The sequence below is a fragment of the Pungitius pungitius genome, chromosome 3 (assembly GCF_949316345.1).
Source record: "Pungitius pungitius chromosome 3, fPunPun2.1, whole genome shotgun sequence".
Lineage (NCBI taxonomy): Eukaryota > Metazoa > Chordata > Actinopteri > Perciformes > Gasterosteidae > Pungitius > Pungitius pungitius.
In genome coordinates this window covers 16,866,762-16,890,235 of record NC_084902.1, presented here as the reverse complement: position 1 = coordinate 16,890,235, position 23,474 = coordinate 16,866,762, and the positions used below count along the sequence as shown (strand labels likewise).

Sequence of the window (23,474 nt, the reverse complement as noted above, 5' to 3'; positions counted from 1 at the left end):
GAACTCTGGCTTCCTCTCACAGTCCAAAGAACTGCTCTGGGGATGAGGTCAATTGGTGCCTCTAAATTGCCTTAATGTGTGTGGTTGTCTGTCTCTCTGTTAGCCCTGCGACCAATCCAGGGTGAACCCTGTCTCTCTCCCGAAGCTGGCTGGGATTGACTCTTGCGACCCTGTGTGCAAGATGGATGCAGTATGGAGCCATGTTAAATAGCCTATGCAGCGAACATGTGTTCCTGCGTGCACTGGGATGCTATTGTGAGCATCCGCCGAATAAACAGTTCAGGGAGTCCTCAGACCAAAGAGACGTTGGCAGTCTGTCCTTTTTCTCCCCTGATAAGCTGTTAGAAGATCCTGCTAACCACTTTGGTGACTGTGATAACAATAGACTGCTGCCTAATGCGAACGATGTATGCCATGTAGCCATGTAGTGTATGACGGTTTTGAAACATCCTCTCTGGTCGTCCTCCAGGTCGGCATCATCGACGACGACATATTCGAAGAGGACGAGCACTTCTTTGTGCGCCTGCTAAATCTGCGCGTTGGCGACGCCGAGGGGATGTTCGAGAGCGACGAAGCGGACGCCGGCCCCAAAGGTCGCCTGGTCGAGCCCCTGGTCGCCATGGTGACCATCCTGGACGACGACCACGCCGGCATCTTCACGTTCAGGGAGCGCATGGTGCGGGTGAGCGAGAGCGTGGGCACCATGGAGGTGACGGTGGTGCGCAACTCCGGCGCGCGCGGCACGGTCATCCTGCCGTACCACAGCGAATCGGGCACCGCCAAGTCTGGGGAGGACTACGAGGAGGCCCGCGGAGAGCTGGAGTTCACCAACGACCAGACCACGTGAGTCACACTGGAATTATTGACCTGTGCTTTGCTTCACATAGAATCTTTGCGTCACAAAGCCGCCGTGACGGATATTCTCACTGGATGACGGTCTTTGTCCAAGTGAAGAGTTGTGATAAAGCTCCGATAACAATATGGTCTGTTCTCCAAATAATAGACTGTGCGTAGTGTGACCTTTGGGTTCACTCTGGCCCCTCTCAGCGGCCCTAATGAGTCCTGGTGCAGACATCCACGCATCAAATTAGGACCAGATAGAAAAAATAATAAAACATTGAGCAGCCAAAAGGGTGTGAAAGCAGAGTGGATGTTGGACTTATGATCCTTAAGTGGACACAAAAAGGACTCCACTTGATGCTAATGTTGCTCTGTGACCGCTGGGCGTGTGAAGAGGTCAAGCCTGACCACGTTACAACGAGATAGTGTGGCACTATGTGCTTTTCAGGGTGTTATGGCATTCTACCTCATTGCCATAAGTAAAAAGCTAACGTTGAATTGTGAATCAACTCAAATTCTCTTGCACCCACCACACCGATGCTACGAAGGCAATGACAACCTTCTGTCGTCTCATTAGTAACACTCCTTTGGCAGCTGCATTTTTGTAAAACGCAGAAAATCTTCAAAATTCCACAGTTGTGTTATTTGTGTCTTTTGCTATTTACTAAAAAACATTTAAGCTTGCTTCAACCACAGACATTATTTCTGCCATTTAACCAAGAGGCCATTCAAATAAATCCACTATCAACACGTTGAATCTTAGTGAATCTCTGTCTCCTCCTCTGCTCCCACTACGGACTTTGATAGACTTTCTCACACTCCCTCCCTCCCTCTCTCTGTCCCTGCATCCGGCTTCCTTCTGCTGTTATTCACACAGCAGCTGGTCCCGATCAGACAACAGGAGTGTGACCACCATGTGGGCGGCTCTCTCCTGTCTATGTGTGTGTGTGTGTGTGTGTGTGTGTACATTACCTATTGATGAAATGCTTTAAATTATCGTGTGTGTGAGTGAGCATGGTTGCTCCTGCATACATACATACACAAATTTGTCGTTAATCGTGTTTCTGTGTGTGTGTGCGCGTGTGTGTTTGTGCCTGTGTGGATGCAGTCAGACATTCCAGGTCAGGATAATTGACGACGAAGAATACGAAAAACATGAAAACTTCTTCATTGTGTTGGAGGAACCACGCTGGCTTAAGAGAGGAATCTCAGGTGTGTGCGTGTTGGTTTTACTTGACTTAATGTGAAGATTTTATTTTCTCTCTTAGAGAAACATTGATAAAAAATGGGCAAACATGAAGTGCTCTCTGGGAATAACCTGGAAGCGCGCACAAGATACATTTAAACCGTTTCATTGTAAAAAAACATAACAGCGCTAGCAGCTCTCAATGCAGGGATGAGAGCGCAGGCTTTTTGTTAATGGCAAACCCTCCAAACCGAGAGTTTGTGCTGGTGCTTTAATCCCCGCGTAGATTGGAGTTTGATGTGTTTTTAGATGCTGCTGTCAGGCTGAATGTGTGCTATTACTCATGGATCTTTATTTATTTACCCCTCCCTCCCCCTCTGTACTCTTCACAGCTCTGCTGCTCAGCCAAGGTGAGCTCATGTGATTATTCCTCCGAGGGGGTTATTTTCATTATCGTTCATCATGCACATTATGTTTTTGACATGTGTTCAATGGAATGTCAGAAAAAAATGATTAATGTCGATTGCCATTCCCTAAAGTCTAAGAAGGTGCCTTGTTAACAGAAAATGGTCATGACTGAGAAGCTCAAACCAAAAGTTAAACAGTCAAGCTTATTAAATACTTTTACGCTAGTTAAAAAATTAATTTGAAAGATTTGACATTTTCCTTGATAAAAAGTTAAATTATTATCATGATTAAAAAAACTGTATTCAATGATGATTCTATAAATATATCTATATAAATATAGGCTGGTGCATGCGATCAGCCGCTCAGCTGGTCTCTCCCTGTAGCGCTGCATAGCGGGCCGACTCGCATCTCTTAGCCTTGCTTCGAGGGGAGCGATGCTTGTTTGGTTGTTTACAGTTTTACGTTTGGATTTTAGCAAAACTGAGCTCGCTGATTCTGAGGTTTGCTCTTTAAAAAAAGGAAACGTCTAAGGATGAGTCACTCGCTGATGCAAATAGATAGCCGTGTTTTGACAGAGCAAAGTGGAGCGGCTCATAAGCTCGCCCCGGCTGTGCTTTGTCATGCATGTCATATTATACTTTAATGTCATATTGCTTTTCATGGCTATTTTGAAATCTTGTGCGTGGGAGTATAACTCAGTTCTGATGTGGTTATATGGAAAGTGTGCGTGGATTTAATAGAAGAGAACAGAAGAAATAATGGAAGGAAATATTGAGTCTGGGATGTGCTTATTGATCCAAAATATGCTATAGCATGTTTTCTGGTAAATAAATAAATGTATAGCTTTTAGCTACATTGTCTCGTGTGAATGAAATACTTGAAGAATAAAAAGTAAATTATTACTTCCACGTTTAATTAAGAACTTAGTGCAGGTTGATAAGAAGAAAATTGGGATGTTGTATCACTTTAGACAATGTAGTAGTACAATTTAAACACCAGTCCATTGAAAGACCATAAATGTTCATATCGCTCTAATTTCAAAATAGAAATTCATCTGAATTAAAAGCCATCTTGCAAACTGACAACCAACTGGTTTGAGACAAATCAAAATATACAGATGGGGGGGGGAAGAAATCGTAGGTTTGTGCGTCTGAGAATGTGTGACAGTGACTCCTTGAAATAGTGTCGTTCTGCAGGGACGGCTGCCATATGCCACTTTACTCCTACAGTCCTCTCATAATTAGACATGGACCCTCTTTGAAGAGAGAGGGGACGGGGGGGGGGGGGAGGCTATAATCTCTCACTCTCCAACACACTGTCTCCTTACCTCCGGCTCTCTTCAGTTCCCACAGAGCGTCTGTGAGAAGTGTTTCTGAAGCTCTTTGTGGAAACACCACACTGTTACGTCCCCTCTTTCAGGGGATAGAAATGTCTCTCGTCCTTACCAGTTATTTGTGTGAGAAGCGCCATGCATAGCAGGCACATCAATGGCACAAACTGGGCCTTGTGTCCACGTTAACACCCCCCTTGGCAAGTTGTTGGCGGCGTTTTGTCTCTGCACGGAAGCCTGGGAACAGAAACCCGAGTGGATCGATGCAGTCAAGAGGCAAATAGTGATGCTTTGCGTAAACTCGCATCGCAGTCACTTCCCCTCTCCTGGTTTTTAGCATTTCAAGCTCAGCTCCGACTTTCAGATCATTTTCTGTTGCTTCTTTGTACATAACCGCTGACTCACATACCGGTGACAGCGATGGAGCTTGGGGAATGTCTGCCTCATGCACCTTGAGTCTCACTGATGGTCGTCGTCCCTCCCACAGAGGGGGCGGAGGGGCAGATGAGCTCCGAGGAGGAGGAGGCCCGCAGGATAGCTGAGATGGGGAAGCCCATCCTGGGAGAGCACAGCCGCCTGGAAGTGGTCATCGAGGAGTCGTATGAGTTCAAGGTGCCGCATTTATTTATTCATGATCCTCACATGGTCTCTGCTCTTTGTGACTTGTGTTTGTTTTTTTTCAAACTTGAAGATGAACGTACAAAGGACTTGTTGATGGTAGCAGTGGTGGCTGCGTCATCCAAAGCATTTGAATGAAGCCGAATAACTAAAAATATTTATCGAAATGAAATTTATCCAACTACTCCCAAAATCCCTGTCCCAAAAAGACGTGTTTTTGTCATTTCAACATTAACGCGATGCTAGCTTTACAAAATCATTTCCGTATTTCCCCAACCAGAAGTTTTTACTTCTTGTTATATTGTAGTTAAACATAAAAAGACGTCTCAAGTTAGTTCTTATGGTTGCGGGCCAGGAGCACTAAACATCTGTTATATATATATATATATATATATATATATAACTTGTTATTCCAAGCTGTGTAGGAGTATTTACGCTTGTGTCCTGCAGCGTGGTTTGTGCCTAGAGGCTCTGATTTTGTGGCCATAAAGGACTGAGCTGTGCTTCTCTGGGCCTGTTATATAATCCACTAGTGCACTTCCTCACACACTAGTGAACCCAGGTCTTAACCATCTCAGCAAGCAGGCCTAGTACAGATTTGAATTATTCAAAATGCACAAGTTGCCCTCGATGCGGCAGATAGCTTGAAGCGTGCAGAGTTTCGATGCGTGTGGGGTCCGACGGCCTCCCACCGAGCACCTCCGTGTCACAAGAAGCAAAGTCAAAGGCAGCTCGAGCAGGGCAACTAATTAAAACATGCACTTTAAGCAAATAAAGGCAGGCAGTAAAACGAGCGTAGCCCACATTGGCGCAGCCATAAGTCTCAATGCACCAAAGGTCCAACACACTCTAATTCAGATCCATTTGTTCCAAATGTTAAAGGACGGGTTCTTAATTAAGGTGAGTTCCCTCATGTGCGTTTAGCTTTTTGGGAAATACATTGCGGTTTTACCAGCAGCACTTAGGGTATTATTACTTAGGGAAGTGTTTTATTCTTTGTTTTACAGTCTGAGTGAACTGATTTAACTGATTCAACTGATTTAAGCAGGGGAGACATTAAAGGAGGCCTAACAACGCCAACCAAACAGATGATCAAGAGCCTGCCGTCCTATCATAGTTCCAAAATGTATCGTTCTATCTTTTATTAAAATGAATATAGCCACTACCAACCAGAGGACATCCGACCACTCACGTTACAGGATTGCATTGTTTTGCCTGCTGGTTCTCACTACATTTAGCTAGGGGCAACATCCAGGGGGTTGACATTCTGAGTTTTTGTACTTTGGTATAAGATAAAAGGGCCTCCAAGTACAGACAACACCAGACTAATTGTGCAAAAAGTGCAGGAGACAGACCCAGCACAGCTAACAAGCTCACACCCCTGACATCGGCCGCAATTGGTTTGCTAATGACATGTGTTTTGTTGCCCTGATTGGCAGAGCACCGTGGACAAGCTCATTAAGAAGACCAACTTGGCGCTGGTGATCGGCACGCACTCCTGGAGGGAGCAGTTTGTAGAGGCCGTCACCGTCAGTGCAGGTGAGCTCCCTCTGTGTGTGTGTGTGTGTGTGTCTGCATAATGATGTAAATGTATTAAAACAGCTGTCACAAGTAGACTGGCCCTACATGTTCTTCCACTCTTGGAGTTTTGCAGCATCGACTGATCGTATGGATTGTTTTTACGCAGTTCCCACTGCTATTTTAAGACCATGCCAACACACGTCAGCAACACTTCAAAGGCATCCTGCAGACAGTAGCAGGCCATGCTTGTATGCTTAGTTACTTCTGTTCCTCTGTAGTTGGATTGCTGCCGCCTACCTGATGATTTCACCAGTATTTAACCACATCTGTCTCTTAGTGTAAAGCCCTCTGAGGCAAATTTAGATTTTGAAGGTTTAGTTGGTTGCGGCATTACTGCTAGATGCCATCAAATCCTAAATACTGCACTTTTTAAAGTACAAATCCGAGGTACGTCTGGTTTATTTGAGTACTTCAATTGTGTAATACTTTTTGTAAAATAAATTATTAAAGAAGTTCAACTTCCATTGTACTGCACACAATACCTTTTTTGGTCCCTCCACTTCTAGCCTTGATGGGCAGGACTTGCACTCTAAATAAGATTTTGAATGCAGCACTTGTACTTCTAGTGGAGTATTTCCACAGTTTAAAGAGAAAACCAAAAAGTACAATGTTGTTTGTATTTCCCATACAAATACAGTGCATGACTGAGCCAAGTGTCATAGAGACCATACTTGTCCTTTGAGTCAATAGAGCTCATTAAGTACATATATGAGGGACTCAGACCGCAAACCAGCCTTTGAGTTAATGTTTTGGCAATTAGGGAAAAATGGATTAAGTTCAAATTCTTTAACGGATGTGTAATGAAAGGCCGCCATCTAGTGGAGGTGAGAGTCCAGTGCAGACATTAATTATTCCAGTCTGGCGTCAACTTTCCAAATGGAAAAGAGTTGGAAAATATCCTATGCAAATTAGTCCATAAATTGTGCACTCAGCAGTGGAAAAGTTGGACAATCCTTCGAAGCTAAATGCTATCACAGAAAAAACGGTAAATCGCAAGCCGAGTAATATCTTTAACATTTCTTTCAGAAAAACCACCAAGCCATCGAAGCGTATGAATCATAAATCTCCTACCTTATCCCTTTTTAAACAAAATGATGTTTCTGCAGGGCAATACGGCCCGCCATCTTGCATGACTCATACAGCGTCTGGATTCGAATTTTCAAATTTGATTAGGAAGCTGAAATGACCCCAAAGCAGTTTAAGTTCTGTTCTGTCCTGTTCTGTATCTGTAATGCTAAGCGGATGAGCTTCAATGCTTCCCTATTTATCTCCGTTAGCATAGGAACCACTCGACCATCCTTTACTAAAGGAAAGGAGATGATTCTGTCTCACATCACTTGGCCGTTCACAAAAACTAAAGAACTAAACTAAAGAAACGCCGATAATGTAAGTAACTGTTGGCATTACTCATTTATATTGCAGCCTTGTTTATAACACTTGGAACCTGGTTGTTTTAGGTTGTCTGCACTGTAACATCTAAGATGCTTCTTTGTAGTCCATCTTCGGAGAAATTGTAGTTTGGCCGCTGCAGCTTTCCTTAGTGAAAGTGGGGTCGGATTCTCAAAACACCGCTGGTTTCTTTGTATATTGTCCAAACAGAGAAAGTAGTTATTACACTTTTTAGCTACTCACTAGCCTCAATCGCCTCCATGGTGGGCCCTGACCATTTCTCCCCCCCCTCCCCGCTGACCACCACAACCCCTCATTCAGGTGATGGCGACGACGACGAGGACCGCCGCGAGGAACACCTGCCGTCCTGCTACGACTACGTCATGCATTTCGTCACCGTCTTCTGGAAGGTCCTGTTCGCCTGCGTCCCACCCACCGAGTACTGGAATGGCTGGGCCTGCTTCTTGGTCTCCATCAGCGCCATCGGCCTCCTCACCGCCGTCATCGGGGACCTGGCGTCGCACTTCGGCTGCACCGTCGGGCTGAAGGACAGCGTGACCGCCGTGGTGTTTGTGGCGCTGGGAACCTCCATCCCAGGTGAGGGAATGAATTGAGTGAGAATCTGTGGATGGTCATATGCCTTAAGAACTACAACATTAACTCAATCTATAAATCTATACATTTCAGAATTTTAACCTCTTCTCCTCCCCTCCCATCTTTAAATATTTAAATAAATACTATTTGGTATGACGCTTTACAGTCATACCCGATTTATGCGATTCCGAGGCTGCTCAAGGACCCCAGCATGCAGAGATAAGCCAGCCATGCTGGATGCATTATCCTAAAGTGTCTGTAAAAGGGAGGCTCTCGGGAACCCATAAAACCTATTTTCATTCTCACATATCTTCAAGTTAGTGCGTTGCCAATGGATTCAGCCTAACTTTGGTGAGTTCAACCCCCTTCGCTGCTAAGCCAGCACCGCAGTGCTTGGTACCGATGGCTTGATCAGGTCGTAGAGCTCCGCACGATGCCACATTGTCACTCTACTGTAGCCTCTGTAAAACAACATGACATAGTGTTGGTTGAGGACACCAGCGTGCGACAATGATGAACAAGAAAAAAAGAACGCAGACACTGGTTTAAATTGACATGTGAAAGAGACTGAGTTAGCACATGTGAGAGCGTGAAAGTGGTCTTCTTATAGCCCCCACCCGCCGTGTCAGCAAACCAAGGCAGATCCAAGTGTCTCGTTTCCCCGTTCTTCATTGGCGTCAAGGTGGGAACGTACGGCGTTCTGTTATTCAAGATGTTTGGGTTTTGGCTCCCTGCACCAAAACGTATCCAAAACCACGTCCAGGTTTTGGACCATTTACATCCCCTCATAGTGTGTTACAGTTGGAGGTGTAAGCGATCCATATGCGTAACCCAGTTTGTTTTCTGTTATTATGCAAGACACCTATATAATCCCCCCCCCCCCCCCCCTTTTCGCTTTTTCAGACACCTTTGCCAGCAAAGTAGCTGCCATGCAGGACCAGCACGCCGACGCGTCCATCGGTAACGTCACCGGCAGCAACGCTGTCAACGTGTTCCTGGGCATCGGCGTGGCGTGGTCGGTGGCTGCCATCTACTGGTGGGCCTTGGGGAAGGAGTTCGAGGTGGACCCCGGCTCGCTGGCCTTCTCCGTCACGCTCTTCACCATTTTCGCTTTCATCTGCATGGGCGTGCTGATGTTCAGGCGCCGGCCGTCCATCGGCGGCGAGCTTGGCGGCCCGAGGAGGGAGCGCGTGGTCACCAGCCTGCTGTTCCTGGGCCTGTGGTTCCTCTACATCCTCTTCTCCAGCCTGGAAGCCTACTGCCACATCACTGGCTTTTAAAGAAAAACAGGGGAATGTTTAAGCAAGAACATTGCACCCCAACACACACATATACTTCAACACTAAGCGGCACACATGAAACAAGCAGTTATAAAGGGGTTACTGCGCTTTGACGCAGGAATACTAAGATACTACATGTTCATACACACACTATATGTCAAAACACAAGCTCCATGACAACGGGGCGAGAGGAAGTGTTAGTGAGGCTTACTGGGGCAAGGTTAACAGAGACAAGAAAGCAAAGGGATCGCTTGTGAAGTTACGATTTTGAAGGTCACACGTCGGAGCTGCACCCTGTAAGCGGCGCACGCCGGAAAAAACGAAATGCATCTATCCGAGTCGCGGTCGAAGGAGACAGAAGTGCTCCTTTGTTTCGCCCTCTTTAGCCGTGAGGGTTCAGGTCTCTCCACTGGGGAGGCAGAGCGCCGTGTGGACAAAAAAAAATAATAATTACAAAAGATGGAGTGGAATGTTTACAACAACATTAAGCTTGTTTACTCCAGGAGGTTCTCATAAGGCGGTGATGCTCGTCTAGTACACCGTTTAGATGAAGGTTCTCCACACACGCTGTAAATAATTTAAAAACCAGTATACTTGTTTGTGTATATATAGAATGTAGTGTACTGTACAGAAAACCCACTTAATGAGAAAAAGAAAAGGGGGAGTCGGTTTTTTTAAATGCACACACAAGCTGGAAAGCCCCACATTTCCATCAATTAACAATGTGCAGACGGCCTGGATTTTAATGGCAACATACTAAAGTCTTACCTGACCAAACAAATAATTTCAATAAGCTGGTGAAATGTAAATTCACGAAGAGCCATAACTCTCCGGCATCCTCTCAGATGTGTCACAGGTTTTCATGGAAACCATGGCACAGTTCTGACATTGACATTCGCATGCATAACCGACTACAGCCAAGACTACACCACACTGACGCTTCAAAGTGGCTCCATTCAATGCCTTGAGGAGAAACTTTGAATTAAATATAAATCTAGTATTCAAGCTTTCAGCTGTACAAAGCTGCACTTTATTTTAGTGTAAAACGTGCTGTGTTTTAGTGGGCAATGTAAGAAGGGAAAACTATGAGCCGTCTGAATTCTTCAGCAGACTGATATACATTGTCCTCTGTTTACATGGAGAGTGCACACACTGTTTAACGAACCCACAAACTAAGGTCTATCTAACGTTCTCCAGACTTTGTTTACAGTCTGTGTTTACAGTGAGAAAACGGTCATTGAAGTCACAGTACCACCGCCTGGAAGGCGATGGGGAAACCCCTTCACAAAACACTGGCCTCCAGGGCCTGTAGTGTCCCTCAGTGTTTCATGGCCCAGTCAAGTCACATGCTCCCGATGGCCGCTGAGTAGAAGTAAAACATTCAATTCAAATTCAACACCGACATTTCAGGGTATTTAGCTTGTTAACATAAACTTGAGAAGTCAGTGGGTGAATTAAACGTTTAAAAGAGTGGCTGCGAATGTAGCTGGACGCTAATGAAGTGGTTAGCTGTTAGCTTAGACTAGAAGCATCGAGAACCGCCATCCTTCTTCTACACAAGAAAGATCCATTCGCATTTGCAGTCGATGTTCATTTACAAGTCACCATACATTTCCATCGTTTTCACACACAAACAATAATCGATATACAATATTATCGGAAGTAGTCGATTCGCTTTCCCTTTCACTAATTTTACTGTAAAACTTTCTAAAGCAGACTTTGTATATTTTACATGCAGATACAGCCAAGGCAGATTTTTTGTACTTCTAAAAAACATTTAGAGTAGTATCAATCTATACACTGGGTAATGTAGATTACATTACATTCGATTTTGATACATTTTCCAGAGCGAGAAAATTTCCCTCTAAGCCGCTGAAACAATGTAGTGTAACACTTGCGAACATTAAGTTACCAATCTACTCCACCCTATTGCATTTCTCTCCTTGTCACTCATGCTATTTTTTTAGACATGTGTATTCACGAGAAGAGGGTGTATGTAGGAGGAAGCTGTGCCGCAGGGCTTTGAGGTGGACAGCTTTAAAGTTAAGGGTGGTTTCCATGTGCAATACGGAAAACAGTTGCGCGCTCTAGTTCGCTTTTTAGGACAAGAGGTTCAGTTTACACACTTTTTTCTGCGCCTGTTGATGCTGTATCAATCCGCCAATGCCCATTTCTTCCGTTTGGTTTTCTCAAAGGATAATTTTCTTTTTTTGTTGAGTGTATAGCATGTTTACATGAGCAGTGTAGAAGATTGCCAGGGCGACGGTCAGTCAGTCTCCGGTCGTCATGAGCTAAAGAATAACCCACTGTAGTTGTTAATGTTGGTCGGGGAGGTTGTGACAGTAGCCTAACTGTATTCTCACTGGACCACCCGAAGGGACCAAGAGTACACACATCTCACACAAACACACGCGCGGATGTTGTGTAATCTGTGACTCGGTGATGACGTCAGAGTGTGTACCCAGCATCGTCCCAGCAGGTGTGGCTCCGCCCCCTAAAACGGCACACTGTCTGGACTCCATGTTTTCCATGAACTTCTCGGCCCCTTGCTGTTCTGTAGCTAGATGTGATGCCTCCCCATCTAGGATCTCCTCCTCCCCCCAGTGTGTGTCAGTGTTTGCCTCCCCCATCCGTGTTCTTCTGCAAGATGCATGTTGAAACCCCCCCGCCCTTCGTGTGTGTTAGTAGCATGGTCTACTGTGATGGACGCCCGCTGTAGGCATTCGGTTTACCCGCGGGGTTAATGCCCCACAGTGTGCATCCCAAACACCAGAGGCTCTGTGAGATTGAAAAGAGCAGGTGGCTCCATTCAGATTTGTTGGCTAATGGAGTCAGTGTCAGCTGCTCTTTAGACACGTAACCTCTGCTCTGTTGGGTCATGCCATGTTTGCAACGGGTTAAATTCCCGGCTCATCTGTTTTTGTTTGTTGGTGTAAATTATTTCTATGTCTGTGTTAGTGTCCCCTTCTTATTCTTCTCCTCCTTCTTCTTCTTCCTTCCCTTTGTCCTACTTTGTCTTCTCCTGCTCCTTTGTCTTCTTCTCTTCCTCGTCCTTCTTTCTCGCCTCCTTTGTCTCCCCCTGCCCTGTTGTCTTCTTCTTCTTCTTCTTCTTCTCCTCCTTGTCCTTACTTGCCTCCTTCGTCTTCCCCTGCTCTGTTTTCTTCTCTCTCCTCCTTTTTTGTCTCCCATTCACTCCCTCCCAGGTCTTGCTCTTCAATGTGTCCCCCTGTGCAGTTCTTTCTTGTGATGATGAAAATGTCTCTCTCTGCCTGAACCTTTTGTAGGGAAATAACAACTAAGTTACTACAATGTCATGTGATAGACCTCAACATATATTCAATACTGTAATAAATGTATGAACTTAAAGATCAAATTTAAGGGTTTTTTTTTATGAAATGCTGAAAAACTATTTTGAAAAAAAAAAGTTGACAACTTGTTTTTTAGAACATGGCATGAGATGTAATGTGTTACTGAAAGAAAATTAAGGTCTTAAGTTAAATGAAATTGAACTTATTTGAATATAGTTTATTTATTTTCAAGGCGTGATGTGTCCGAGTCATTTTTTTCGCACTGAATGAGACACGGACCCTCTTTGGACGCAGATTCAAAACATTTTAAAAGGTTAATTATAACTCTAAAGCTTTAAAAATAAAGATGAACATCAAGCAGAGTAAATATAGCACCGGAAATGGGATGAGCAGAACTCCCAGAAGAATGATCAGGATACCCTACTTTGACCCTCAACCCTTTCTACACCCTAATGTTATCTCTCATGTTATCTCTCATAGATCACCATGTAACCTCCCCGGTTTAATTATTTTGTGACATTTTTTTTAAATATACATATGCAACATCATCATACATTGGAACACTAAAGCCAGGTCCAAAACTATGGTCCATAACAATTTACTACATACTAGAGTCAAAAGAGCGGGTTTTAGAGGGTATTTTATATCTCCCGTACCTCTCCATACATCAATACCTAATACTGTTCAAAACCATATAAAATAATAATTTGGCCAAGTTTTAGAACTAAAATGTACCATTAATCAAGCTGTGAATAATATTTGAACAAATCCCTTTATGACAACCTTCAGAATCTAGGTTTCTAGCTCAGAGTGGGAATGGATAGAATGTCATCTAGAATGTCATATTTTGAAGACAGATGGGAAGTGTACAATAATTTAAAAATCATTGATACATTGCTTAACTTGAAAACCACATTCTACATATATATTGATATCACAGGGAGTCCCCCTGTTGGTTATTATGATATGCAAATGTGTATTCAATGCAAATAATGCATGATCTCATACTAACTTTTGGAGAATTTAGAAGGAAGCTACAAACGCAGAAATTTAAATTGTTGAAAAAACAGCTAAATGTGTATTTAGATGTTTTCTTTTCACCAAAACCATCTTCTTGTGGTGTCTCGCTAATATGTTTAATTCTGCAGCCCTGGCTTTAGAGACCCTTAACCTTTGTCCTGAGCTATTGTGCTCCACAAGAGATATTAGTTTACCCTTTCAAAGTAAAGGGACCAGACTGATACAATCTGATCTAAATCAGAAATAGTCCTGAAAAGATCAACTTTCATAAGACGTTTTCCGACTTACAAACAATACCATCACGTTATTTAATAGTATATCATTAAGATGCATTGTATAGTTGTTCATAATGATAGCTGCTACCCTTCAGTTAAATGATAAACCCTTAAATGATGAAGTGGTTTATTTTAATACTGGTAATCAGTATGTCCTTCATTATTCTTACTGGAGAATGTTTTGGGGGGTTTCCAATTGTGGGATATAACAAAATAAATCTAAGATACTTGTAGCTTGAGTCAGTTTGGTTAGTGTATTTTGAAAATATATACCGGAGGTGTGTCTTTTTCTTAGTGGGAAGATGCGGATGTGACGACATTAAATGAGCGGGGCTGTCTTCACTTGTGTTCCGTTTCTATTCGTTAACCCGGGCAACCTGCGCGACAGGCATGTGTAAAACACGCTAATGTCCACGAGAGTGGCAATTTGGCTATCTTATTTTGAGAAAAAATAATCGTAAATCGGTTAACACCATCTGGGGTTTCTGTTCGAGGTGGCTGCAGTTCCTCTCTTCTTGGAGCTGACTCGGTAATCATCGCAACGACGAGAGAAGGTAACGTTAGCTAACGTTAACGCGTGCAGTCGCCATTGTTTTTGAGATGGCGTAGAGTGAGGCCTTCGGCTAATTGCCCATCTAAAACCACTTAAATGCATGTTCACGTGCATGCATTCACCAACCTGTATATTGGGTACTTAATTCGACTACTTTTATAAGAAAATGTTATTTCCAATATGAAACAATTAATTCAGTGAACGGCTGGTGAGTTAGAGGTGGCCCCTCCGGACTGTGGGTGAAGCAAGCTAACGCGGCATTGACTACTGCGCGCACATCAGTGCACATTTTGTCCTCCGCTGGAATTCGATACCTTCATCAATCATTACAGCTAATTTAATAATTTCCATTGGCCCCCAATAAACTGTTCCCGGTTAATATATAACCCAACTGCCCTCTATCGATCATTTAACTGCGGCGCTCGTTATCAGGCTAATGCAGGGCATAATAGTTAACAATAACAGACTACAGCGCTTGATCACCCATGTGTGTAGACACTGTGGACACCGCTGATCTGATGCTTTATTAAAAACGGTTCCAGGAGGCTGGTGCCTGGCGCGATAACAGGCGTGTGTGACGCGGTTGTACCTGCTGAGCTCGCTCACGTGACCACTTCAGTTGTTTTCTAGCCCCGCAACAATTGCAGCTGCAGTGGTGGAAGAGTATATTTATAAATAAATGTTGTAATACGTAAGTAAATCATGAACATTCCCGACTGCAAGTCAAAATACCTTTTCCAGACCTTACTGACGTAAAAGTATTATCAGCTAATGTTTTTTGTTAAATAACTGTATAGACTGTGCAGGTATATTGCTCCTGCAATAATGTCTTTGTAGCATTTAAATAGCTTATCTCCTGTTGGCTAATTTAGTCCAACGTTACAGCAGTGCATCAACATCTACACGATATCTGTTGTCCCGTGAGAAACACTGATTTTGTAAACTGTCAACAGTCATTGGCTGGAAACATTTCTGAAAGTCAAAAGATCTGTAATTTGCTATGTAAAAGGTTTATTTTTCTTCTTTGCTTTGGACCAAAGGTGTTGTCTCTAAATGTAGTTTTTAAAGGTTCATAGGTCAATCTGCTAATAATAATCGTTCAATAATTTCTCAATCAATAAATGGGTAGGTTTTTATATTTTTTTGATAAAGTGGCACAACAGGTTAATTTCCAAAATGGAGACTAAGCAAGTAAATTATAACATATGCCCTTTTTCCAAAACAGGCAAGGAGCAATGTCGCACCATTCATCCTCCCGTAGTTCTTCACGGGCCACCGACTGTAAAGTCTATGTCGGAGACTTGGGCAACGGAGCCGCCAAGGGGGAGCTGGAGCGAGCATTCAGTTATTACGGCCCACTGAGGACCGTCTGGGTGGCCAGGAACCCGCCTGGATTTGCTTTTGTGGAGTTTGAGGACCCCAGAGATGCAGAAGATGCAGTGAAAGGCATGGATGGAAAGTAAGTACACATCCTAAAATATGTTAGTACTCCTGTTATTTAATCAAATTGAATGACTCAAGATTTGAAGAATTTTTGTATTCTTTAAATTACCCAACTGCTGTATAATTGTGTGTAGCTCTTGGAGAGATCATTTGTATGTTTCAAGTGTGGTTGTCGGAAGTACTTGGCCATTGTCAGTGTGTTACCTTCACTCGAATGTGGTTTTCAAGTTAAGCAATGTACCAATGCCAAAGGGGGCAATTTCTAATGCAATATTCTCACCACTTTTGCCTCGATGTAAGACCGATTGGGATCAGCCATCACTCTGCCAAGTCAGACCTATACAAGGTCAGGCCAGGTTCCTCTTACGTGGATCAAATGTCCTATTAGCCAGCTCAAATGAACCCGATGGTTGAAGGCAGGCTGTCTTGGTTCCTCAAAGGCTAATATGCGCTCAAACCATCTCATCATTTCGAACCAGACTTGCAATCTGGTTAGGGTAAATGTGTAACTGCCTGTTGGTAGTAGGCTTCATAAAATGCATCATCCAATGAGCTCCTGCAAGCGAATAATCATCAACTCTAAGAATAAGTAGATAAAAATAAGCCCAAAGACTATCATACTTGAGGATGTATGCTCTTATGTATCATATTTGTATATACGTATGTGTAGATGAAATACAGAACAAGGAGTTTGCATGTGTATGCGCATTGTATTATAAGAAATCGAGTCCTTTGATACACAGAACATGCATTAGTGCAGGAGTTTTGGAAGTTCCAAATTAACTTGAGGCTTCCCTGAAATTGTACATGGTGAGAGAGTGAATGTTCGGCTGCAGCGTGTGATGTTCGCCATGTATCGCTCGAGACAGTCTTGTAAGTAAATGATTACTTGTCGGCATAATTGATGAAGTCATGTGACTGCCTATAAAACACTAAACTAATATGACCATCAATAAGTTCTCTCACCTTGAGTCAGCCTGCTTTGAAGCAGGTTCAAATTTATGGATGTGTTGCTATGGTGAGTTTTCCAAACTTGTCTTGTGGAACCAAAAAGTCTGACTAATCTTATGAAAATCATCTAGCTAACTCTGTTAGCGAAGCACGAGAAACGGAGCTTAGGGAGTTCGGTTTACTGTTCTCATCATTTGAGTGGCCTACTTTACTACTGTTCGTTTCTTGGAATTTGTTGAATTAACTCCCTTTTTATAACGGGACAAAAAGGAACACAAATACAGAAGGAACACGACAAGACAACATTTTATCATTGTTGAGGGTTTCTGTCCTCGCAATATCCCAGACTGACACTTTCTCCTCCTCAGGCTCCTCTGTGGTTCACGTGTTCGAGTGGAGTTGTCTACTGGCCTCTCCAGGAAGGGTCGTGGACGCCCCAGCCGGCGGCAGTTTGACCCTACTGACCGGTGTTACCAGTGTGGGGACCGGGGCCACTATGCTTACGACTGCTACCGCTTTAGCAAGCGAGGAGGCCGTCGCAGCAGGTGAGGAAGTCTGCTTTGCATGTGGCCGACGCAATGCACGTGTCGCGCTGAAGCAAATGTGTCTTCCTTCCTTTCCCATTAAACGACAGAAGAGGATAATGGCTGTTTGTATGTTTGCGTTACAGGTCTCGCTCCCGTTCCCGGTCTCGCTCCAGGTCCAGGTCCCGCGGACGCCGGTATCATTCTCGCTCCCGCAGCCGCAGCCGTAGTCAAAGCCGGTAAGTCGGCACCGAAATGTAGATGCTCTTAGGATTTTGGGCTGACATTTGAACCCCAAAGGCAGGTGCACTGTGGGGATCCAAATAGTATATCATTCAATTTATATTTTACAAAAATGTATTATACCCACCCACGTCCGACTATCTACATGTGATTATTTGGTCTATTAATGGCAGTCAGGTCACGTGATGTTTATCCTTTTTTCTCAGGAGCCGCCGTCGATCTCCATCCTATACCAGACGCAGAAGCAGGTAAGAATGCAAGTAGTTGATCCCAAAGTAACTGATACGGTGGTATCAGATTTTTGATTTGTTCGCTATATGCTGTATGTGACAGGTGTAGCTACTCCTTATCAGTGTTCTGCAGCAGAAGGCAGGACCAATAATTCTAACATTCCCCCAGGGATGAATTCAGCGCAGTGTACTTGTGACAGAGATGGGGACTCGAGTTTGAGACTCTGACTCGAGTGCGACTTGAGTCGCACACACACAGTGACTTCCGACTCTGACTCGAGCTTTGGGACTCGTGAACAATGTTTAATTTAATGAAACCTCTGATGAGCTCGCTATACACGTACATTGACATATTTTGCTGGCTGCGCACACGAGGACACCAATTTGTTGTCAAAGATGTCGAATGCAGCGGCCGCTGCTGTGCCATTCGTCGTGAGCTTTGGGTTGCGCTGTCGGTTCGGCTGACGTCGGGACGTATGCGCTCCAGTGGCGGACCGTTTACTCTGCGATCTCCTTAAACTGTCTCTGCTCTGCTCACTGAAGCAAAACAATATGTGGACAATAAATATCAGAGCCAAGAGCAGCGAGTGTAGTCACCTACTGCTGCTAACAAGGATCATTTATTTATATCCGTTAATGAACTTTTCTCCTCTTGTTACCCTGGTAAATCTACGTACTTCAGGTTTAGCGGCTACGCTTCGTATTTGCATTTTATGGGAAAAACCACAAAAAAAGTTGTTGGTATGGTTTTTTTACGGTTAAAGGGACGATGATAAGAGATGGGGACTCGAGTTTGAGACTCGGACTCGAGTGCGACTTAAGACTCGTCCTCGAAAGACTTCAGACTCGACTCAGACTCAAGCTCAGAGACTTGTGAGCATCTCTGACTTGTGATTTACTTTTTATTTGATTTTCACCATCACTTGGGTACTTGAATGCCTCAAGTGTTGCCAGTCATTAAATCCATCTTGCTTCCTGTAACAATAGATCTGGTTCCCCGGCCCGCTCCAAGTCCAGGACTCCAGTGAGAAGGTAGGTTGTGTGCACCATCGTTGATACTGTGGTACAAGCTTCCACACTGCAGAGTGTTTAGTATGGAATCTGTTTAGAATCCCTATTCTCTGTACGTATGTGTTGATTGTTTAATGAAACCCCAAAGCAAAGAAAAGAGAAGCACAGAAGAATTCAGGGAAGTAAATTTCACTGTGATGCAATAAGAACAAAAAAGTACAATGTACCAAGAATTTTGAATTATTGACCCCAATCGACAGGGCAGTGACAAAATGGGTCTCTGATTAAGTTCTGTGAAGAGGAATTTAGTTTGCAGAGCTCTACTATAAGATCTCATTCTACTGCAAAACTCAAAGAGACCTTCCCCGCACAATGTGGGACCAACCCAAAATGGACTGCTCGTTGATATTTTGGAGTCTTGCACGTCTGCAAGCTTGTGCAACACAGACAACACCCTTCTTCGTTTAGGTTTGAAAAAATGTTCATCTTGTTCAATTGTGCAGGCATAAATCCAGCTTCCTCATCCAATAGCGACTCACGTAAATGTTTTCTTGTTCTCCTACAGTCGCTCTAGGTCTCGGTCTCGGTCCGCCTCTGCGCCCAGAAGGCGCTCTCCCTCCCGTTCTCGCTCACGATCCCCGGCGGCCAATCACAAGAGGAGCAGGTAAAACCCCGTTCTGCATGTCTCTTGTTGACTGAGTTAACCAATTTTAGAGTTTAGTCCTGCCAGCTATTATGGATCTTTACCAAGACATTTTAGAAGTTCCAGTGAGGGCTAGATCATCCACCATAGATTTCTTATAGATCAAAGTTCAGACCACAGCTGTGTTCCCATTCCAGGAGAGGGTCACTTAAGTTGTTAACAGAAGTAGGTGCCCCATCCTAGGCAGGTAATGAGTGTTCTAATAGACCCTCCTTCCACCTGAGAGCGCCATGCTGCCACCATTGAACTTCTCCTTTGACGGTGAGACGGACAAGCAGTGAGAGCCCCTTCAACGCCGAGAGATCTGCGCCTGCTGCTGGACAGAAGCAGAGGGGGGGAGGGGTGGAGGACAGTAACCCGGGTCCTTTGTCGTGTGTAGAGAAGTAATGAGTAGATGAAAGATTAGACTTCACTCTGGTGTGCTCCCTTCTCCACCTCGAGGCGACTCTACGCAGTTTTCCACAGCGGGTCTCTTATGGGTCTTATTTGAGGTGGAAAACGGAGCATGCGACAGACCCTCAGCTTATGAACTGTTGAGCATGTTAACAGCTACAATCAAGTTAGATGCACAATTATCCTCTGTACCTTTTTTCCTTTTTGATCTCACCCTCCATAGATGTAGCTTCATTCAACAGGAAAAAGTTCTCAGGGCTGATAAAGCAAGAGGGACAATTGTATTCATTGGTTTGACGAGTGTTGAATAAAAACTGTCTAAGTAGGGCTGGGCGATAATTCACTATGACCATTGATTTGTTATCGAATGTTTAAATTGATAACACATACTGGTCAAATAAAGATCTGATCGAGCTGTTAACCTAATGTGATCAAACGTTGATCTATGTAAAGTGACACATTTTATTATCTGTAATTTTTCTTAACTTGGTGTAGTTTGAAAATTGACTCCTTTAGAATATTTCATTTTCACACAGTATAGAAAAAAAATGATGTACAGAATGGTAATTTCATATTTTCTACTAATTTCTTACCAGAACGCACTTTTTTTTTTGTAATTGGCATAGACTATTTCGGCCATATCGCCCAGCCCTTGGTCAGAGGTAATATTGTTAATGTTTTTTACAGTTTTCTTAAATTTAATTTCCCTCCTGAATTTGGCTAGATGAAGTGAACTCTTCAGAATCATTAGTTGACAGACAAAAAAAATTAAGAAAATTTTAAGTTAAGCATCTTTGCAGCAGTTTTGTTTATTTTTCATATTTTCTTTAAAGCGTGTGGTGGGAGCTGAGCACTGCACAGACACCACAGCTGACACCAGGCCCAGGGTCTGCCAGCTGGCGGTGTGCACGTCCTGCGGGAGGGTGACTAAGCGCTGACCTGAGATCAGCCTTCGCCTGCAGCCGGTGTTAGACAGCGAGAAAGAGGTCGACCTACCGACCGAACCCTCCCACGCAGTGAATGGGCGACCCAGTCTGTTCGACCGACGCTCACGCTCAGACGAGATCCGCCCTCGCACACAGTAGCAGTAGCTCTACTCGAGTCACCCAGCCAGCCGTCAGACGTACCAGAGGGCCGACCCACACAGATCAGAACCGACCACTTCCGTTTAAAATCCATTACCTACCTACCAGACCCCCTACCTACCAGAGTTCTTCGGCCTCTGTCTTAGCTTCTGAAAGTGAGAGAGCTGACGAGAGATCAGTCTTCAAGAGCCTTCGCAGCGCAGTGTGTCTCCAAGTTGTAGTCATCCTACAGTCCTTTCATCCTTCGCTTCTCTGTACTTGTTGTTTCTGCCACTGTCTCCAAAGGTAACCAAAAATCAAATGCCCTGACAAGCTCATGTTCATAGTGAAAGATAATGCTTAGGGTTGCTATGTTTCTGGGAGTGTGTGTGTCTGTCTGCGTGTGTGTGCGTGCGTGCGTGTGTGTGGGGGGTTATTTTTTGATTGCTATCTCTGAGGAGGCTTTGTCAGATGTATTTTTCTTGTGCCATACATGTTTACTACATCATTACCATTCTAGCGAGTTTTTATATGCCAATCCCAGTACAGTGGAAACTGCTTATGTTGAATCAGAACACTCGCTATGCAGAGGCTGTCTACAATTGCAATTAACCAAGAAGTCCTTTTACATTTGATAGTTTGTTTCTCAGACTACGTTGTGCATTGACTGTCGATTACAGTCAATAAAAATAAAAATCACCCATTTGGTGATCCAAATCAAGGCGGATGGAACTGATGACTTTTAAGAGGTGTCCACTGTACTTTCTTGTCACTGATAATAATGGTGGCTTTTAAATAGGTGAGTGACGTAGACACGGAAGGAATAAGTTGTAACTATCTCCTCAGAGCTGTAACTACGCTAACAATCTATTCTAGTCGCAGGAGAAAATACCTGTTTCAGTTATCTGAATAGCCCTCAGTGGTTCTATATTGAGCCTTTTGCCTCAGAGCAGTTACTTGTTTGACGATATGTTGCTGTAAGAGATTTTTAGATCACCGGTTCTTCACATGAACCTTTTTGTTTTTAAAGTCTCCAAAGGAGGTTGATCCAGTGAGGGACTTTTTTAAAAGGTGTATGCTGTGTAAATATTTTGAGTAATGTGTGTTGTTCTTCCATCCTCCCCTGCGGCAAACTAACCCCTCTCCCTTTCTGTTTCAGTCGCTCCCGTTCAGCAAGTCAACACCGAAGTCCTACGCCAGCAGACACCTGAGTGAAGAAGACTAGTTAGTTTAACAGACAGACTCCCACCCAGTCTGCTTTTACAGCCCTACAGCGAAATTTTCTTCTTTTATACCTGTCCGTCTAGTCAGTTACATTTTTTTTTTTTTATTTCCCCCCAAGACTAGTCCTCGTGCATGTATCATCTTTCTTGCAATGCCCACCACTGTGGCCGTTAAGTTTTGGCAGTAGTTAGAGCGGCTTGGACAGTAAACTTCCAGAAAGGCCCAGTCTCTGCAGCTCTTTGAGGGGGGAGTTTATGCATTGAAAAAATGTTCTTTATCAAAATGTTTTTCCCTATTGAGAATCTGCATTTTTTTTCTCCCCCCCGCGCTCCAATTTATTGAGTTCCGATCCTGTTAAAAATTGCCGCTGGCCCGCATGCCTTTACATCAAATGTCACATTCCTACTGTTTGTGTTGCACTGTCCCTTAAGGAACCTGTTCACAGGATCCTGAATTGATTTCCCCCATGTGTTGATCTCCCATTTGTAGGTGTATTTTTAATTTTAAGATATTACACAGTGCTGAAGTTGGTTTTCTGTAAGGGCTGCTTTAACAGTTATGTTCCTGGCTCGTATGTTAACACGGTGGCAGTTTTATTTTTTAATAAACCTCTTCAACATACCTCCCTCAAGATGTATTTGTCTTAATAGTGTTTTTTTGTTGTTCCTTTCTGAAAGATGTCAAGAATCAGTTTTTAGAGGTGTACTAAATGAATGTACTAATTTATTTTTAAAATCCTCATCTGTACACTTAAAGTGCAAGAAACTACAGACTTAAATTACATATTCTTGGTGTCAGTTTAGTCAATGACTGATTCAACTGATCTTTACCAACTGAAACTAAAACGAAAGTTTACTTTATTGGATTTTGGAAATGTTATTTGCTATTTAACGTCCACAGAAATAAACATACCGCTACTATCATCTTACACTATATTTGAAATTTACACAATTTCTAAATTGGATCAGGAATAGTCACCTATTAAAAACCAATGTTGAAATGAAACTAAACAAATCCTACACATTATACACAATCATCTTTGCATATACATAATGCCTTCCTATCTTTTACACGAATTATTTTGTTTGATTAATGTATCAGTTTAATAGAAATACGTTTTGTTTCTTTATGTTCGCCATTGTACTATTATTTATACCAATCTGATACTGATCGTTATAGTCAGTCATTCTTAACTTAAAGCTTGTTAACGCTTCCTTGCCCCCATTGGCTGTCACTCGAGTCAATAGAGCGATCGACGGCTGCTTGAGCCAATCACAGCCCACGGTGTCTCTGTCCTGGGCGTGGA

The 23,474-nt window shown here is 43.5% G+C and overlaps 2 protein-coding genes across 6 annotated transcripts in view; both read left to right on the top strand.

Moving 5' to 3' along the window:
* Positions 1–12,769, top strand: part of slc8a2b (solute carrier family 8 member 2b) — a 110,622-nt gene extending 97,853 nt beyond the window's left edge. For all 3 annotated transcript variants that reach the window (XM_037457040.2, XM_037457033.2, XM_037457049.2), the window contains 7 exons: positions 470–843; positions 1,949–2,052; positions 2,419–2,436; positions 4,252–4,376; positions 5,822–5,921; positions 7,674–7,949; positions 8,850–12,769. In XM_037457040.2, the coding sequence (XP_037312937.2) occupies positions 470–843; positions 1,949–2,052; positions 2,419–2,436; positions 4,252–4,376; positions 5,822–5,921; positions 7,674–7,949; positions 8,850–9,226 (1,374 nt within the window). In that variant the 3' untranslated portion in view covers positions 9,227–12,769. The remainder of the gene's footprint in view (positions 1–469; positions 844–1,948; positions 2,053–2,418; positions 2,437–4,251; positions 4,377–5,821; positions 5,922–7,673; positions 7,950–8,849) is intronic.
* Positions 12,770–14,116: 1,347 nt separating this feature from the next.
* srsf7a (serine and arginine rich splicing factor 7a) lies at positions 14,117–22,789 on the top strand. 3 transcript variants are annotated; one of them, XR_005114239.2, is made up of 9 exons: positions 14,117–14,383; positions 15,608–15,841; positions 17,145–17,321; positions 17,447–17,539; positions 17,750–17,791; positions 18,761–18,805; positions 19,350–19,448; positions 20,714–21,250; positions 22,104–22,789. XR_005114239.2 is itself a non-coding variant. In XM_037450163.2 (8 exons), exons 2-8 carry the CDS (start codon positions 15,618–15,620, stop codon positions 20,805–20,807), a joined length of 774 nt encoding a protein of 257 aa, XP_037306060.1. In that variant the 5' UTR covers positions 14,117–14,383; positions 15,608–15,617; the 3' UTR covers positions 20,808–22,789. The 3 variants fall into 3 exon arrangements, 2 of the variants coding, with proteins under 2 accessions (XP_037306060.1, XP_037307289.1); XM_037450163.2 differs by having other exon boundaries at positions 20,714–22,789; XM_037451392.2 differs by lacking the exon at positions 20,714–21,250 and having other exon boundaries at positions 14,119–14,383.
* The last annotated feature ends 685 nt before the right edge of the window (positions 22,790–23,474 follow it).

What these genes read in the sequence shown, in the direction of transcription:
- srsf7a (XM_037450163.2), top strand. Translation starts at nt 15,618, where the DNA reads ATGTCGCACCATTCATCCTCCCGTAGTTCTTCACGGGCCACCGACTGT. An exon ending in GTGAAAGGCATGGATGGAAA is followed by an intron (nt 15,842 to 17,144) that starts GTAAGTACACAT and finishes TCTCCTCCTCAG; the next exon opens with GCTCCTCTGTGGTTCACGTG. An exon ending in TCCAGGACTCCAGTGAGAAG is followed by an intron (nt 18,806 to 19,349) that starts GTAGGTTGTGTG and finishes GTTCTCCTACAG; the next exon opens with TCGCTCTAGGTCTCGGTCTC.